General features: G+C 54.2%; 3 protein-coding genes across 4 annotated transcripts in view; 1 reads left to right on the forward strand and 2 right to left on the reverse strand.

Annotated features, from left to right (window-relative positions):
* SAMM50 (SAMM50 sorting and assembly machinery component) overlaps positions 1–18,166 on the reverse strand; it is a 718,434-nt gene that overhangs the window by 668,121 nt on the left and 32,147 nt on the right. The window lies entirely within an intron of this gene.
* Positions 1–18,166, reverse strand: part of MPPED1 (metallophosphoesterase domain containing 1) — an 822,621-nt gene that overhangs the window by 162,530 nt on the left and 641,925 nt on the right. The window lies entirely within an intron of this gene.
* The window catches only part of SCUBE1 (signal peptide, CUB domain and EGF like domain containing 1), a 145,330-nt gene continuing 128,993 nt past the window's right edge, over positions 1,830–18,166 (forward strand). For both annotated transcript variants that reach the window (XM_050806163.1, XM_050806164.1), the window contains exons 1-2: positions 1,830–2,059; positions 6,012–6,143. In XM_050806163.1, the coding sequence (XP_050662120.1) occupies positions 1,972–2,059; positions 6,012–6,143 (220 nt within the window). In that variant the 5' untranslated portion in view covers positions 1,830–1,971. The remainder of the gene's footprint in view (positions 2,060–6,011; positions 6,144–18,166) is intronic.

The raw sequence follows: 18,166 nt of genomic DNA on the forward strand, positions 1-18,166 counted from the left end.
AGAGCTACCTCTGGGCTGAGGGGTCCCAGCGTAACCTGCCTCCATTCCTGCCTTGATTTGTGGGGACAGAGCCTGGAAGAAGGTTCTCCTGCTGCCATCAAGCTTGAGGGGCACCTGGCCAGGGCGGGGGGGGCCGTAATGACCAGGTGCGTTAAAGGGCATTGTTTCAAGTAGGTTAGAGCCCCCTGGAAGGACCTCCTCCACCACCTCACACTGCTTGCCCTGTTGCCCAATGCACAAGATAATCTGTGGTTCTGAGGGAACTCCCCACCCCCTGCAGAAACTCAAAGCTACACGATTGACGGGGACAAAATAAAGCCTGTCAACAGCATCTCCCAAATTAAATCAGCAGCCAGGAGCTGCCATACAGACTGAAATGTCTGGAGCAATGGGGTGGGGGCTCAGAGGAGACAACGAGCAGTGCTTCCTTCTTCTTTGGGCCTCTCTGGACCCCCTACACCCCCAATCCCCATGTAGGGGACCCCTTGCCTCGGCCACCAGGCCCGTGCCACAAGCTGATGTGAAGTCAGATAGTGAGTGAGAGCTGGCTGGATGCAGATTTAACCTTCCAGGGCTGAGGAGCTCATCTACAGCAGGTCGGATGAGGGCGTGAAGAAGCATGTGTGCCTGTGTGTGTGCTGCAGGATGTGAGGGTGTGAGGCTGTATCTGAGTGATTGCATGTGAGAGCGTGTGTCTGCATGTGTGACGGTGTGTGTGTGTGCGCGTGTGTGTGTGTTGAGGGCAGGAAGGGGAGCTGGTGTGGAGGGGCTCAAACTGGTGCAGGCAGAGTGGACAAAAAAAGAGAAAAGAGTTGTCTTTGAGTCGGGCCTGGAGAGCAGAAGAAAAAAGGAGCTCTTATTGGTGGTTGTCAAGGAGATGGGCCTTGGGGTTTGCTGAACTTTCTTCCCTTAAAGCGTCCTGCCTGGAGCTGAGAGGGGCCATTTATTTCCAGCCGCCCCTCCCTCCTAGGCCTGGTGGGACCAGACCCGAGGCCGACCCTCGCCAGGCGTCAGGTGTAGACCCCAGGCCAGGCCAGAGCAGTTCCCGGGTCTTCGGACCGGGATGCCCGCCCCGCCCCTCCTCCTGGCCCCGCCGGGTCCGTCACTGGGAGAGGCCCCGGCCTCGCATTCCGGTCAGCGAACTTCCCGGGCCGAGGTCAGCCCCGTGCGGGGCCTCGCGCGGCACCGACCGCCAAGGGGCATTGTCCGCCCCGGGCGCCCCGTTCCAGACGCGGGTCCTGCGGCCGCCCCGTGACAAGCACACTGACGAGCCACTGTCCTTTGACGAGTGCTAAAAAGTTCGTTTGTTTTGAACGTCAATTTTCAAGCGATCTTTACGAGGATTCCCCGCCCGGTTCGCTCGCTGCTGCCTCGCGGCGCTCAGCCCCCAGTAGGTGCTCAGGAAACGTCCAGCGAACGACGGCGCAGGCGAGTCTGCTCTGCGCGCTAGCGCGTTTCACTGCACACGGGTGGCGGGCGACCTCGCGGGACCCCCGGCTCGCAGGATCCCCGCCCCCGAGGCTGCCGCCGGGCCTGGAGGGACGGCGGGCTCGACGGCAGGGGCCGGGACGCCGAGGGCAGGGGAGGGCGCAGCCTCGGAGCAGCCCCAGCCTGGCCGAGACCCCGCGCCCGCAGCCTAGCGAGCAGGCCGGCCAGGCCCCCACCCCCCACCTGCCGCCCGCCCCAAGGAAGGGCCCCCCCACGACGCCCGCGCCCGCCCTCCCCCGAAGGGCCGGCGGCCGGCGCCCATTGGCCGGCCGTGGGCGACGCCCCGCCCCCCCGACGCCACGGGCCAATGAGCGCGCGCTGTCAGCTCATCAGCCGGGCCGGCTGGGCTGCTCAGGAGCCCGAGCCGTGGCGGAGCTGTGAGCAGCGAGCAGCGCCTGCGGGAGCCGCCGGTCGGTCGGGTCCCCGCGCCCCGCACGCCCGCACGCCCGCACGCCCGCACGCCCAGCGGGGCCCGTATTGAGCATGGGCGCGGCGGCCTTGCGCTGGCACTTGTGCGTGCTGCTGGCCCTGGGCACGCGCGGGCGGCTGGCGGGGGGCAGCGGGCTCCCAGGTAAGCCCCCGACCGAGGTGGGGGGCGGCGGGCGCGGGGGGCGCGGGCGGCCGAGGCGCGGTCCCGGAGGGCTTCTTCCCTGCGCATTCCGAGCTCGCCCCGTGCGGCCCCGCGCTCCCCGCCTCTTTGCAAAGTAACTTCTGGGGCCAGCGCGGGGCGCCCCCTCTCGCAGCCCGGGCGGCCGGGGCTCCTGAGCCCGGAGGGGCCGCAGCAGGGGCGGGTGGGCCGGGGCCCCGGGAGGGGAAGCGCGAGCGCGGGAGCGAGGAAGAAAGGCGGCGGTTCCCGGGGGCCCCGCGTGCGGACCAGGGAGGGGCGGGACCCCGAGCGCAGAGGGGCGCTTTTCCCGGGAGAGGGAACGCGGGGCGGGGCGGGGCGGGCGAAGGGGGACACGCCAGGAGGTGGAAGGGGAAAGGGTCGGACCGAAAGACCGGGACGGGGCGGGAGGTGCGGGACAGACGGACAGAAGAGGCTGCGCTGAGGGAGCAGACAAAAGGAAGCCCGGAGAAAAGACAGATGCGGAAGGGTAGAGAGGAGGCCCGCACGGCCCGGGGAAGGAGGAGGAGGCCCGTGGACCAGGAGGAATCAAGAGGGACGGTCCCACTGTTGATAAGGGAGAGAGAAGAGGAGATGGGGGACAGATGGACACTGGAGAAAAACGGGGTTGGTGGGGCGGTGAGAGGGAGACCCGGAAAGAGAGAGGGACGGAGATGCCTGGAAAGCCGCGGACGAGGGACCGTCTGACAGGACGGGGAGGAGAGACAGAAGGAAGGAAGGCAGAGGAGACGCAGGGACAGACACGAGAGGAGAGTCCGGACGTCGGTGGAGCAGACCCAGGAAGGGGAGGGGGAGACCCGGAGGCCACAGGCCCAGGCCCGTGGGTTTCACGGGGACCCCCCACCCTCCCACCCCTTCCCCTCCTGCTCTCTGGCTGTCTTCAGGGGCTTCCCGAAAAGCTGGAGTCACATTCTCTCCCCCGCGTCATCAGAGACGCTCCTCCGGTGCTCTGCTTGGAGGGGGAGGCAGGGGAAGGGTCCTGTACGTCCTTCGCGGCTCCCTGAGGTCTGGTTTGGGTGGCGTAGGGTCTATTCCTGGTGGTCCCGCGTGCCCCGAGTGAGGATGCTGGGCCCGTGAGACTCTTCCACAGCAACACCCCTCCTGGAAGCCCAACCCTGCTGCCCCATTCCCCTTGTGTCTGTGGGTATCTCTCCCAAGCTTTGGGGTCCCTCACCTCTGAGTGACTGTTCCTGGGGGTGCCTATCTCTGCCTGTGTCCCTCCTCGTGTCTTTCTGTATCTGACTCTGTCTCCTCCCTGACCCTCTCGGTGGAAGCCCTGTGACTGTGAAAAGCCTGTCCCCAGCATAAGCAAACCAGAATCAAAGGGAGCAGCCTATGCTGGGAGGGCTGGGTCGCCCTGCAGGGGAGTCTCCAGCCCAGACAGGAGCGGGAGCATGGCAGAGGACTGGTGGGGACAAGTGGCTTCTCACCCTCTCTTCTCAAACTCCTGTGTCCTCTCCCCATACTCCACACCAAGGACACCCAAGTGTTGAAAGATGTGTTGAGAGATAGCTCCACCCACCCCTCATCAACATCCATACATTTCCATCCCAATGAAGACACCTGTCTAGGTGGGAGATTGGCGGTGAGGGCACAAGGGGCTCCCGCCCCTCATTCCTACACACTGGCCCCTGGGAAGTGGGAAGAGCCATACCTGTGGCCCACTGCCTCTGCTGGTCCTGTTTCAGAAGTGTCCCCAGTCCTCCCGAATAGAAGCCTGGAGATGGGCCCTCTCTGGCCCCTGGGTCCCTGCCTTAGAGGCAGTGCCAGTCCTGCACAGCGTCCCTCCGTTGCCACTTCCCCAGAAGGCCCTCATGGATGTTCCTGCTGGCCCAGCCATCCAGTTGCCGGCCCCCTCCAGTCCCTGCCTCCTGGTCCCCTTTCCACTCTTCCCCTGGGCAAGCTGTCTAGGACAGGCCGCCCACCTGAGCAAATGTAGCCCCCCTGAAAAGCAATGCCACCTGCCATGTGTGTGCGCACGCGTGCACTTGTGTGTGTGTGCAGGGGGGTTATGCTGTTGTGTTTCTTTTTGATGCCTCTCTTCCTTCAGGGGTGGGCAGGAGACTTGGGGGCTAGGGCAAAGAAGGAGGAGCCCTGGAGGGCATGGATCTCATAGGCCCCACTGGCAGATTTCAAACCCAGATATTATGCAGGGGAGAAATTTAGAGTGGACACTCTTGGGGACCCAGCAATCTAAGGTGAGGCCAGAGGCATGACGAGATGGGGACATTCTGAGCTTAGCCCTGGGGCACTGCCCTCATGGCAGCTGCTGAGAGTTCTTTGTGCTGCTGCACTCCTGGGTCCTTCTGTCTGTCTGTCATCTGTCTGAATTTCATGCATTGCTAGCTAGAAGTCACATGGCACGTAGGAAAGCTCATTCTGTGTTGGAGTCCACTCTCTGTCCCAGTGAGCTACTGACCTCACCGGGCCTCGGTTTCCTCATCTATAACCTGAGGAATTAACCTGGATTATAGCTTCAGCTCTGACTGTGCTGAACTGTGCCCGACAAGAGGCAGGTCCCCTCTCTGCCTGAACTGTGTGTTTGTGTGTGTGTGTGTGTGTGTGTGTGTGTGTGTGTGTGTGTAAAAGAGACAGGGAGAGAGGCTTGGGGTGTGTAGATGGAACGGATATGCAGAATCTATTTTGCTTGATTTGCCCCAACAGCTGTTCCAGACTGAAGGTGTATATGTGTTGGGGGTGGTAGGTGGAGAGTGTCGGGAGCCCTCAAAGCCTAGACTGAACTTGCATTTAGAAGTTGGGATATGAAAACCAGGTTCACGTGTGGATTTCCGAGGAGGGAGGACCATGGGGGGAGTCAGAACCATGGATGGGCTCAGGTTAGCCCAGTTGAGGGTGTGGTTCTGCCACCAGACACTTTGGTGTGGGGGTGTGGAAGCCAGATGACGAATCCCATTTTTCCACAGGCTAGCGGCAGGGTGGGATCCCACGTTCAGGTGACCTGCAGGAGCCTCCTAGCATGGCCTTGGTGTCCCCATCTGGAACCCAAAGGGGCTGGATTTAAACTCCTCCAAGGACCTTTCTGGCTCTAAATTCTAGAATGAGGAGAGTGGGGGAGGGTTGGAGCGATGCCTGTGGGGGGATAGAGTGAGGAGAGTGGGGGAGGGTTGGAGCGATGCCTGTGGGGGGATAGAGTGAGGAGAGTGGGGGAAGGTTGGAGCGATGCTTGTTGGGGGGATAGAGTGAGGAGAGTGGGGGAGTTGGAGCGATGCCTGTGGGGGGATAGAGTGAGGAGAGTGGGGGAAGGTTGGAGCGATGCTTGTTGGGGGGATAGAGTGAGGAGAGTGGGGGAGGGTTGGAGCGATGCCTGTGGGGGGATAGAGTGAGGAGAGTGGGGGAGGGTTGGAGCGATGCCTGTGGGGGGATAGAGTGAGGAGAGTGGGGGAAGGTTGGAGCGATGCCTGTGGGGGGATAGAGTGAGGAGAGTGGGGGAGGGTTGGAGCGATGCCTGTGGGGGGATAGAGAGAGAGTGGGGGAGGGTTGGAGCGATGCCTGTGGGGGGATAGAGTGAGGAGAGTGGGGGAAGGTTGGAGCGATGCTTGTTGGGGGAGTAGGACAGATGGAGGAGGAGGTTCTTCCTCACTGTCTCCTTAAGCCTCAGTTTTCTCATCTTTTTAGCGGAACGATAGCTCAATGGGATCATTGCGACAATAAATAAGGCCAAGTGTATCGATAGCATTGTCCCTGCCACAGAGTGGCTGTGCAAAAGATGCTACCAGTTGCCACTTGTCACACCAGATTGTCCTGTGACAGCTGTTACTGCCAATGAGCCCACTGACCAATGGACAGGCAGAGGCAAGAGCCCCCCTGCCCCACACCATCAGCCACCTGCCGCGGGGCCACAGCTTACCTGTTGTTCCCCCTACACCCCTACCCACAGGATCAGTCGACGTGGATGAGTGCTCAGAGGGCACGGATGACTGCCACATCGATGCCATCTGTCAGAACACGCCCAAGTCCTACAAATGCCTCTGCAAGCCAGGCTACAAGGGGGAAGGCAGGCAGTGTGAAGGTGAGTCCAGCCCGGCCCTCCTGGCCAGACCCTGAGGCTGCCAGGGCTGCTGTAGGTGGCCGATGCCTGCCCCATTCATCACCAGCTGGGGCTGAGCCTCCAGCACCACCGTCATGGTTGCTGATAGTCATGGTTGCTGACAGCACAGGCTTCTCTCGGCCTCAGGAGGGAGGCAGTGAACTTTTCGGGAATGCCGGCTGTTTCCCTGGAAGGGTGGAGTTAGAGTCATGGGGTGCCTGATTCTCAACTGGGCTTGAAACTTTTCGTTTTTTTTAAGAAATTGGCTGGGTGCGGTGGCTCAGATCTGTAATCCCAGCACTTTGGGAGGCCGAGGCAGGCAGATTATCTGAGGTCAAGAGTTTGAGACCAGCCTGGCCAACATGGCAAAACCCCGTCTCTACTAAAAATACAACAAATACAAAAAAAAGTTAGCCGGGCGTGGTGGCGTGTGCCTGTAATCTCAGCTCCTCATGAAGCTGAGGCAGGAGAATCACTTGAACCCGAGAGGCGGAGGTTGTAGTAAACTGAGATGGCGCCACTGCACTCCAGCTTGGGCAACAGAGAAAGACTGTCTCAAAAAAAAAAAAAGAAAAGAAAAGAAAAAGAAATTAAGATGAAGTATTGAATGATGTATTTGTGCATCTGTCCTTGACTGGCTATATGGGGCTGGAGTGCAAAGACCTGGGCTTACCCCCTGACCTCCAAGGTCCCTAACGTCAAGTTCAAAACCACCCTGTAGGTCTCTGTCTCGAGTTCCAGTGCTTGGACAGACACTGGTGGATTTGTACCATCTGTCTGTCTATCCAGCCTTTCTGCCCTGCACCTGGGGTGCTGGTTAGACCTCCTGGCATTAGAAACTGCCTCCCCAGCAGGCTGAAAGAGAGAAAAGAGCAGCTCTGGCTGTGTTTGGTGCCAGGACTCTCCAAGCCCATTGGAACCTTTGGAGCTTTTGTCCATGAGGGTCTGCATGGCCGTCCTCACCCCATGGGTCTGGAGCAGGACTGGGCATCTGGGAGCTGGAAATAGCTCTCTCCGAAACAGACACACCCCCGGATGGGGTCACTGATCCCCAACTTCCCTGTCTGCACCCGTCGTATAAATGAGGAAAACTGAGGCTCAGACAGAGGAAGCATCATTTGCAAGATTCCCATGTTCACAGTGACATGACAAGGACTGAAATCCAGGTCTTGCAGCTCCCACTCAATGACTGTGGCAGCTAGTTTTCTTCTCCCTGGACCCTGCCAGCTGAATTTTTCCAAGTTTGATATTTGTATTAGGAAAGTGACATGTGAGCACAGGATGGGTCCCTGTTCTTTCTGTATAAGGCATTTACAGGGCTAGAGTTTTGTGGGCGATGCAGCCACGCCTCTCTGGGATGCTGGTGGTGTTTATCCTTCGCATTTGTTGAGCATTTATTTAAGGCTGAGTGCTGGGCAGATGACATCGCCCTGGATCATGCCTGGTTGGGTCATATTCCTGGCACGCTCAGGGCCCCAGAACCCAAAGGGGGGAGCTGGCGCCTACCTACAGATCTCTGGAAGGAGGCCAGGCTGGAGGCACACAGAGGAGGCCATGAGTGAGAAGCCTGGTGGGGCGGCTGGCCTGGCTGCTGTCAGGGCCAGAGGTTAGCTCCCGGGTTTGAGTGGTACATGTGAGGCTGTGTGTGACCGCTTTCTGATCCTCTATTCTGCCCCCCAGACCCAGTGTCCTGGCAAGGCAGGGCCATGGTTGACCCTCCATCTCTGCTGGTATAAGCCATTGACCTGGCCTCTTTGTCCCCCAGCCCAGCTCCTCCTTAGGCCCTCTCCTGCTGTCCCCTGCCCTGGAGGCCTTACCTGTTTCCCTAAAATTTTTCGGAGTTCAGCTTTAACTCCCCACTCTGCTTGACCCCTGAGTTAGGAGTCAGACTCTTGCCCCAAGCCCAGCTCTGTTGCTCACTGGCTCTGTAGGCTTCATGTTCTCACCTGCTAGAAAAGGAAATTTTTTGTCCTGCTGGGTATGAAAATGAGACAAGAGGAGGCTTGCGAATGTGCTGCAGGAACTGCCAGGGGTCTCCCTATCTCTCTAGCCAAATTTGGGCCTCCACCCTTCACATCCTGAAACACCTCTATCCTGGCATGCACACACACACACAGACACACACACATGCACACACACTGGGTTGCTCTACGTTTGTGAGCCCCAGCTCAGATTTCCTGCCTGCCTGGAGCTCCTTACCTTCTTTCTGCATCCTGTCTAAATCTGAAGGCTAATCATTCTTTAGATTTGCCTCCTCCAGGGAGCCTCTGATACCTCCACTTATACATGCACTTACCCATGCACACACATGCATACTAGACTGCATTAGTTACCTACGCTGCTCCCAGAGGCTTCTGGGCTTCCTGTCTAAATCTGAAGGCTAATCATTCTTTAGATTTGCCTCCTCCAGGGAGCCTCTGATACCTCCACTTATACATGCACTTACCCATGCACACACATGCATACTAGACTGCATTAGTTACCTACGCTGCTCCCAGAGGCTTCTGGGCTTCCCTCCATCATCACACTTCTGACTTGGTCATAATTACTTGTCTTGGTCCCCCACAGAACTGTGAGCTCATTTATTGCGGGCCCACCATAAGCTTGCTGTAGGGGTCACCATACCGAAGCTGTCAAACTCAGGCCATGCACCCAGGAGCTCTCAGCGAGCTCCTCAATTAGAAAGGGCCTTTTACATTTGTAGCCATGTTCCCAGCTCATGGGGCAGGGCCTGGCACTAGCGTAGGTCTGCAGAAAACGTTTAGTCTTAGTTGGCTCTCCTTTGCCCAGACTGGACTTCACATTAGATGAGCAACCTCTAAGATAAACACAGAGGGGAGTGTGGAGTGTGGGGTCTGTAGAAGGGCTCGTTCTGGCCCTGGTATCATCTTGACTCTGCACAATGAGAGACAGGAGAGCAGATTCAAGGCTGGTCTCTTCAAGGGGAGCCTGGGTTGCAGCCCACCTTTCATGTGAACATTTGGGTGGTGATTTGCCCTCACTGAGCCTTAGTTTCTCCTTCGGTTGTGAGGGCCAAAAATACTCCCCATCACAGGTCATCCTGAAGATTGAGTGAGCCACAGTATAGCGCACTGGGGGCTGGCATCCAATACACAGTAGGCACTCATTCCACAGTGTGTGCTCCATATACAGATGGCAGGGTCATCACCATGGTCCTGTCATTATCATCAGCATTATCACCATCATCATTATCATCACCATCATCATCATCACCATCACCATCATCACTATCATCACCATCACCATCATCATTATCATCACCATCACCATCATCACCATCACTATCATCACCATCACCATTGTCACCATCATCACTATCATCATCACCACCATCACCATCACCATCATCACCATCATCATCATCACCATCATCACCATCACCATCATCACTATCATCACCATCACCATCATCATTATCATCACCATCATCACCATCACCATCATCACCATCACCATCACTATCATCACCATCACCATTGTCACCATCATCACTATCATCATCACCACCATCACCATCACCATCATCACCATCATCATCACCATCATCATCATCACCATCATCATCATCATTACCACCACCATCACCATCATCACCATCACCATCATCATCATCACCATCACCGTCGTCATTATCATCATTATCATTATCATCACCGTCATCACCATCATCATTATTATCATTATCATCATCACCATCACCACCATCATCATCACCATCATCACCGTCATCATTATCATCATCACCATCATCACTGTCATCATTATCATCATCACCATCATCACCATCACATCACCTGTTCTCACTAGCTGTCAAAGTGGTTTCAGGCTCAAATGAGACTATGAATGATGAAGACCTTTGAAAATCACTCCATTCTGCATATCTGTGGTGATAGTTATGGTGCAGCATAGTCCTTGCTCTCCAGGAGCTTGTGGTCTGGTGGGACTGCATGAGCTGGAAATTCCTGATAACAGATTTAGGGTAGTTCGGGTCATGAATCAGTGTCTGTTGAGTTGCTGTGTTAACAGTATGAGAACAATTGTTAGGAACCAAGAGGAGGGCACCATTTGGTTATGGGCTCCCTAAACCCTCAGTCAGTGAGTGTTGGCATGGATTCTGGAGGCCTGTGTGGACCCTGTCCTGCTAGCACTCTGGTTTTCTCATCCCTGGGGACCCATCTACAGTCATCAATTTGAATCAAGGCAGCCTGCCAGAGTGCTCACATATATACCTCACGCCGCCAACACATAAACACGGAGGACCATCAGATCCCTGCTGGCTTCCCTGGGAGGACTACGGAGAGACATCCGGGGGTTTTGAAATCTGAAGGGGCACCATGTGCAGCGCTGGCCTGAGGGAGCTGGGAAACCATCCAGATGTTCACGTCCTTGGTTTACAGATGGAAAAATGGAGGCCTGCGGGGGCAGGGTCTTTCTTGGGTGGGGACTAGAGCCCAGGTTTGGTAGACCTGTTACTCCATACTATGTTTCTGCCAGTGGTTATTCCTATCTGTGGCTCTCTGTTCTGAGAAGAGGACGTGAACAGTCTCTATTAAGGTCAGCATAGGGGTTAAAGCATTGACTTTGGTGCCAGATGGCTTGGGTTCAAATCCTGCCCATGTAGCCTGGGCATGTTATTTAACCTCCATTTGTTTATCTATAAATTAGGCATAATGTTACTACTTATTTCATACAGATAGTGTGAAAATTAAATGAGTTAATGTATTTAAAGCCTTTGAACATAGCCTGGCACATAGGATGCTGTATATAAGCACTAGCTGCCCTTACTGTGATGACGACGACGACGATGATGATGATGATGATGATGATGATGATGATGATGATAGTGATGATGGTGCTATTGATGATCAGGGTGATGGGGGTGATGATAATGTTGATGGTGCTGTTATGGTGCTATTGATGAGGGTGATGGTGATGGTGATATTGATGATGATGGTGCTGATGAAGATGATGATGATGATGTATCTGATCATCATCATCTTCACCATGTCAATGTCAATGATCACAATGTTGTTCAAGATGTGAAAGAACTAAAGCTTCGTCTTTTCCAACAATTTCTGGGACCTAAAATGGTTGGGAAATGAGGTATTCTGGTTCATCGACTGTTCATATAAACCATATGCATATACCTATATCCCCACAGAGGTGGACAGTCAGGTGTGCCATTCACAGATGGCTGCTTATCGAGAATGTACAATAAAAAAATACATAGGAAAGAAGACTTTCCTTTGTTCAACTAAGCCTACTTCGGGGATGGCAAATATGCCGTCACCTTCTGCCATAGCAGACATTAATAATCAATCACCACGCCCTCCAGTCATTTCTGCAGTAGATGAAACTTGCTTTCCTTCCCTGGGCTCCTGCATCTGCAGGTCCTGAGCTGGAGTTGAGTTTTGCTGAGGCTGGGGTTGGAGTCTTGGAGGCAGTGAGCCCCCTGTCCTGCAGATCTCACTGACTGTGCTCTTTGCTGTAATAAGCATAGAGGACGGACTCTCAGCAGAGCCTTCCCCGAGGATGTGGCTGCCACAGTCTCCCCAGTTTTTCACCAATATGTTGAGTGTTTGCTTCCAGACACCCCACTACATGCTCCATGTCCATGATCTCATTTAATCCTCTCAAGAACCCTACCAGATAGGGAGTATGCCTTCCATTTTTCAAGCAAGGAAACAGGCATGGAGAGGTAAAGTGACTGGCCAAAGGTCACACAGTTGATAGAGGACAGCTAGAATTTAAGCCCCAAACTGGCAGTTCCCAAGGTCTGTCCTCTTGACCGCTGGGTGATACTGCCTACTTTTAACTGGCTCTCCCACAGGGACTGTCAGCTCTGTCTTCACTAACTAATCAGTGCCCGAAACATACTTTCTCTATCATTTTCACAACCCAAGCCTGGGTTGTGGGAAGCCCGATGTGAGGCTGACCGAGCCTCTTACCCACTTCACCAGGTCACCTTGAAACCTGCTGCTTGCAGAATCCCTGTTAGCAAATCCAGCCCTGAAGGCCACCTGCCCCCCATTCTGGGAACAGTTTCTTCTCCCACCTTCAAGGGCAACTTGCCTCATGGCCAGTGGGCATATGCGATGATGCCATGGCCTCCATGTGTGCAGACATGTTGCATCTGTGCCCAGGAGTGGCCTGGGGCCCCCTGCAATCAGCCTAATGCTGGCAGAGGGCTTGCCGTAGCCAGACGGGTGAGTGCCTCAGACAGCCGGGAAAGGCTCTGAGCAGGGCTGGAGATAAAGCACTGTTTTATTGATTGAATCTGAAGTACCTTGAGGTAGACTCATGGCTGTGTGGAGTTGGAAGAAACTTCGAAGGGCATTGAGGCAGCCCCTGTGAGTGACAGCTGCCACCCCTCTTTGCAGCCCAGCCCAGGTCCATACACACCACCATTGTAGCCCATGCCACACTGCACTTAGCTTGTCCCACGTCTCCTCCTGGAATGTGAGCTCCTCAAAGACTGGATCTCGGATCCGTCAGCTCCCATCCCTGGAACCTAGAGACTGGGCCTGGCACAGGGTGTGGATGGCATTTGCTGGATGAAAGGGTCTCCTCCTCCAGGAAGCCATCTCTGGTCTCCCAGACAGGGGAGTTATCACCTGTGAGCATCCTCACTCAGTGCTCCTGTCACACTAGATTGTGAGGACCCATGCAACTTCCCTTAGGGCTAAGCCCAGAGCTGGTGTCAGTGGGCAGTGAATGACCCTTATCCATGCTGGGAGGACCCAGGAAGGCCTCCCAGAACCTCACAGACTCTGAGGGTTCTACAGATGAGGAAGCAGAGGCTTGGACAGGGAGAGAGCTAGTCTGAGGATAACTGGTGTGGACCGATGGCAGAATTCACCTGGGGAAACTGGTTCCAGAGAGGTCTGTCTCTAGCCAGGCCTCCCAGGTGAGAGGCAGCAAGGCCTGGGTTCCATCCATCCCCCATCAGCCAAGGGGTCCCAGCATCAGGCCAGGCCCCCATCAGCCCATTGGAAAGCAATAGGGAAGGCTCCTTCACTATGGAGGGATCGAGGGGGCTGCACAGCCCCTCTGCTTCTACACGTACTCGTTCCCTTGCTGCTGCTGGCTGGTCTGAGACAGGACCTGGGAATGGGAGGGGCTGGAAGCTACCATTTGTGATACTGTTATTATTTTAATTTATTTTAGAGGTGGGGCCTTGCTGTGTTGTGAGCTATTATTGTTATTTTTGTTTGTTTTTGAGATGAAGTTTTGCTTTGTCACCCGGGCTGGAGTTCAGTGGCTCAATCTCGGCTCACTGCAACCTCCGCCTCCCAGTTTCAAGGGATTCTCATGCCTCAGCCTCCCAAGTACCTGGGACTACAGGTGCGCACCACCATGCCCAGCTAATTTTTTGTATTTTTAGTAGAGATGGGGTTTCACCATGTTGGCCAGGCTGGTCTCGAACTCCTGACCTCAAGTGATCCACCTGCCTCAGCCTCCCAAAGTACTGGGATTATAGGCATGAGTCACTGCACCCGGCCATTTTTTATCCATCCCTCCCTACCCAGCCTCACTGTCTTCTTTTAGTTCATCAAACTTGCCAGCTTGTTCCTACCTCTGGACCTTTGCATACTCCATTTCCTCTTCCCTGTCCATTTAGCTAAGCGTGTGCATCCGCGGCTCACCCGGCCCCGGGGGCATGGGCCTTTCGGAATCTGCCAGGCCATTCCCGCACTGGCTTCCTGGTCTGAATTAACCAGGCCTGTTTGTGCTTATTCTGCTGAGGGGGCAGGCTGGGGGTGAGGAAGGGGCATTTCATCCCCTTTAAATACTTCAACTCATTTAACCTTAATTGCCTTGTTTTCATAGACATTTGCTAGGGAAAAGGACCAAATTATAGCTTGAATTGGGTCCTACTAATCTTAATTAAAAGCTCTCGTTTATAATCAGGACCAGGCCCCAAACGAGGAGCAAACCGCCCTCAAATGGCTTGTTTAAATAACTAAGACCCTCTTGATAATCACTGTTTAGTCTGAACCAACAGCACACATCACCCCTTCTATGTGTACTTAATTTTTTAGACGATTTATTCAAGTGGTTTATTCCACTTGCAAGTTCTAACTCGGGCCTTTTCCAAAATGCTATAATTAAAACTCTTGGGGGAAATAACTTTTTGTTTGGGCCACAGTATATCAAATATATTACTATTTTCCTCTTTTTGTGTGAAAAGGAAAAACATGACAACCTTGTGGCCGTCAGAGATCACAAAATTAGTGTGTATGTAATGAATGTAAATAGTCACTTCCTGAATTTTATATCCCCAGGGTCTACTTGTCAATCACTGAAGTTAGGTGGATTACAGAGCATGTTATTAAAGTGTTTTAACAAAATTCCTAATAACATACTCAGTGATCCATTTAGTTTAACATCAGAAAAAAAAAATCTTAAAACCAATTTGGCCTTCTTAGGAAATAATGTCCATGACCTTATTAAATCATTTTCATCATCATTACTACACACATTATTGAGACTCCAGATAAAATTCTGCTTTTTGGGAGGCCAGGAAAGGCAGTAGGAGGTGGGAGGGTGGGGGGAGAGAAGGGGAAATTCTTCTCCTTCAAGTCTTAAAACATGCAATTATGCATGCTAACGTGTGCTCTGCCGAAGATGAAAGTGCTCAAGTCCAGCAGACCAGCAGGCAGGAAGAAATTGGATGTGACTTAAAATTCCAAGGTGCTGTCAGCTAGCAATTAGGCAATGTTGCTTGCCAGCTCTGCTGCTGATTAGGGCTCTTGCAGAGTTCTTGGAGCCAATGTCCATTTTTAGGAGGAAAAAGTAAAAAACTCATGCTACCGCATTTAAACATTGGAGGCAAGTTCACCTCTGAGCCTCAGTTTGCCCATCTGTAAAGTGTGTGTGCACTGGACTGTTTTCAGTTGAGTATCAAGAATGTTTACTGAGCACCTACTCTGTGCCAAGCTAGGTGCTGGGGCTGAAACATGTTTCCTGCGTTTGACCTGCCTTGTGGGAGACACAGATTGGAAAAGATGTGATCATAATAGGATGTGGAAAGTGCAGCAATGAAAATACAAACAAAACAGGGTGTTGTTTTGTTGAAGTAGAGAAAGTGCATATCTCTGCCAAGGAGGGGAAGAAATTCAGGAGGGCTTCTTAGAGGAGGTGTCCTCTGGGCTAGGTTAGGAAAGCATAGCAGAAGCAGGTCTCTGATGCTCCTTCCAGCTGTGATGGTCAGTGGAAGCATTTGTAGCAAGGATTTAGAGGCCTGCATTTCGGTCCCTTCTAACTCCGTGAGCCAGCGGTGACTTGACCATTCTGAGCCCTGGTTTCCTCATTCACCACATGGGAGCCACAACACCTGCCCTACAGAATGTGCACTGGAGTAGAGATTTGAGGAGGGAAGGGGCCTCACTGTCTGTGAGAATGTGTTGAAGGCTGCACCAGTGCCTGCATGTTGGGTTTTTTTTTTTTTTCTCTAATTCCCCATTTCTCCCGGGGTTAGGAGTCTCTGCCCCCACCTCCCACCCTCCATGTCCTCCAGCTCCCCAGGCAGCAGCCCCTCTCTGCCCCCTTCCTCTGGGCCCTCTCACCTCCTCTTAGCCGCTTCTTATTACAGTGGCTGTATTTGTTTTTCCATCCGAGGAATGCTAACCAGCAAAAACCATTATTTCTAGGAAAATAAACCATGGACTTGTGTGCCTTTGAATGCTACTGAAATGGATGACGGCCTTCCCTAAAGGCCTTGAGACAAAGAGGGCTCGGGGCCTTGTGTGAACGGGCAAGGTCAGGGGGTCTCAGAGGGTGCTCCCAGACGGGCTTCCAGATGGGCCAGGACTGCGGCCTCTGGCTAGAAAGAGTGTAAAACCTCAGCCAGCTGGTTGGATGCCTGGCCTGGGTTAACAGCAGCCACTGGCGTAGATCACTCCCCACTCCCTCCAGGGTCTTCAATGTGCTCCCCTCTCTCCAGGAACCCCTATGTCTTCTGTCTAGACCTCCTGCCTCTCTTATAGAGGGGAGTGGAGCTGGGAGTGTGTCCATGGAGACCGGGTTCCAGCCCTGTGTGGCCTGGGCCAAGTCTGTGGGCCTCTCCGGCCTTTGCATCCTGACATCAGAGTTCAGCGGGGGCAGGAGATCTCAGGCCCCTTGGACCCTCGCTGTGGGCAGCTCCTTCCTCAGGGTGCTCCTCGTTTCCATGGCGCCCAATGCTGGCCTCAGTCTGTCCAGCATGAGGGGTGGGCTTCAGTGGGGCTTAGCCAACTGTCCCTTCCCACTGCCAGCCCTGCGGGCAGACGTGGGCCTGGTCGGTCTGTGGGCAGGAGCACATGAGTTTGTGTGCATCTGTGTCTGGGTCATTCCCCTCTCCAGGCTGGCAGCACCTTGTGGCCAAGGTCCAGGCTAAGGGCAAAAGGCCTGGCCCAGGACAGCATTGGCATGGGAGGGAAGAAGGCAGAGAGGTGGCCTGATCCTTCACAAGGCCCGCGGGCCCCAGATTCCTGGTTCACAGAGATGCCATCTTCTCTGGACAACTGTGTCGAGGTGAGGAAGGTAGAGTCTGGGACCAGCCTGCCCAGGTTCAAATGTTGCCTTCACCACCTTCTAGCTGGGTGATCTTGGGAAAGACACTGAAGTTTTCTGAGCCTCAGTTTATTTTTCTATGAGCCATGGGAAGTGAAGACCTTTCTGCATGACTGTAGGGAGGATTAAGCCAGTTACCATCAAGATGGTGCCTGGTGTGGAGTTGCCACTGCTGTTATTTTGTTACATTGGAGAGGAAGGCCACCCGGGGGTTCGGAGAGAAGGGGAATGAACCCGAATTGCACCAGGCAAGCTCAGGCCCTGCCCACTGCTGGATCCTGAGATGAGAGAGAGAAGGCCAGGCCGAGAGCCCTGAGTTCAAGGTGCCGTCAGCCCCTGATCTGCTAAGATTTGTCTTTCAGCTCCCCTCTTTGGGCCTCAGTGACACCTTGATAAAATCCAGGGTGCTCTAGGATCCAGCTTACTAATTCTAAGGGCCGGCCCAGGTTTTCAGGCAACTTCCTGTTTGTGATTGTCCTCCTGAGCTCGGAGGTGGCTGGGCCTGTGGAGCGGCCCCACAGAACCTGCAGTGTTTGGGTCTCGGGCCTCTCCTTGGCCTTTCCCTAAGGGGATGGGGGAATGACTGCCTGTAATGGGCAGGAGGGTGGAACAGGGGCCTTGACTGAGGGCTGGCAGAACTAGACTCAAGCCTGGCAGGTTCCCCGCGGTCTCTCCTGGCTTCCATCTCACACGCGCCAACGACTCCGTTTTCTCTTGACCAGGCTGCCTCAGCGTCCGTTAGTCCTGATGCGGGAGCCCAGGAGCAGCCCTCAGCAAGGGCTTCAGGGCATTTTTGAGGGAGAAAGGAAATAATGAACTGGTCTTCGTCATATCGGTTTGGTGGGAAATCTCCCCTGCTTCTTGGTAGCAACACGGCCCACCGTGACCCCAAGCTGGGCAGGTGGCATTTGAGGTCAGTTCAGAGCCAGCCTCCTTGTGGTTGCCCTTCATGCAAGCAGAGATCCCTGGAGATGCGACCAGCCCAGTGGAGAAGAACACCCACAGCATTACTTGTTTGACTTCTATTTTTAAACAGCTTTATCGCAATATAATTCACATACTGTACAATTCACTCATTAAAAGTATACAATTCAATGCCTTTAGTATATTCACATTGCCAGTCCATTACTACAATCAATGTTAGTATCTTTTTTTATTTATTATATGTGTGTGTATATATGTGTGTGTGTGTGTGTGTGTGTGTGTGTGTGTGTATATATATTTTTTTTTTTTTTTTGAGACGGAGTCTCGCTTTGTTGCCCAGGCTGGAGTGCAGTGGCGCAATCTCGGCTCACTGCAAGCTCCGCCTCCCGGGTTCACGCCATTCTCCTGCCTCAGCCTCCTGAGTAACTGGGACTACAGGTGCCCGCCACCACGCCCAGCTAATATTTTTGTATTTTTAGTAGAGACGAGGTTTCACCGTGTTAGCC

This window comes from Macaca thibetana, chromosome 10 (genome assembly GCF_024542745.1).
Source record: "Macaca thibetana thibetana isolate TM-01 chromosome 10, ASM2454274v1, whole genome shotgun sequence".
In the NCBI taxonomy this organism is placed as follows: Eukaryota; Metazoa; Chordata; class Mammalia; order Primates; family Cercopithecidae; genus Macaca; species Macaca thibetana.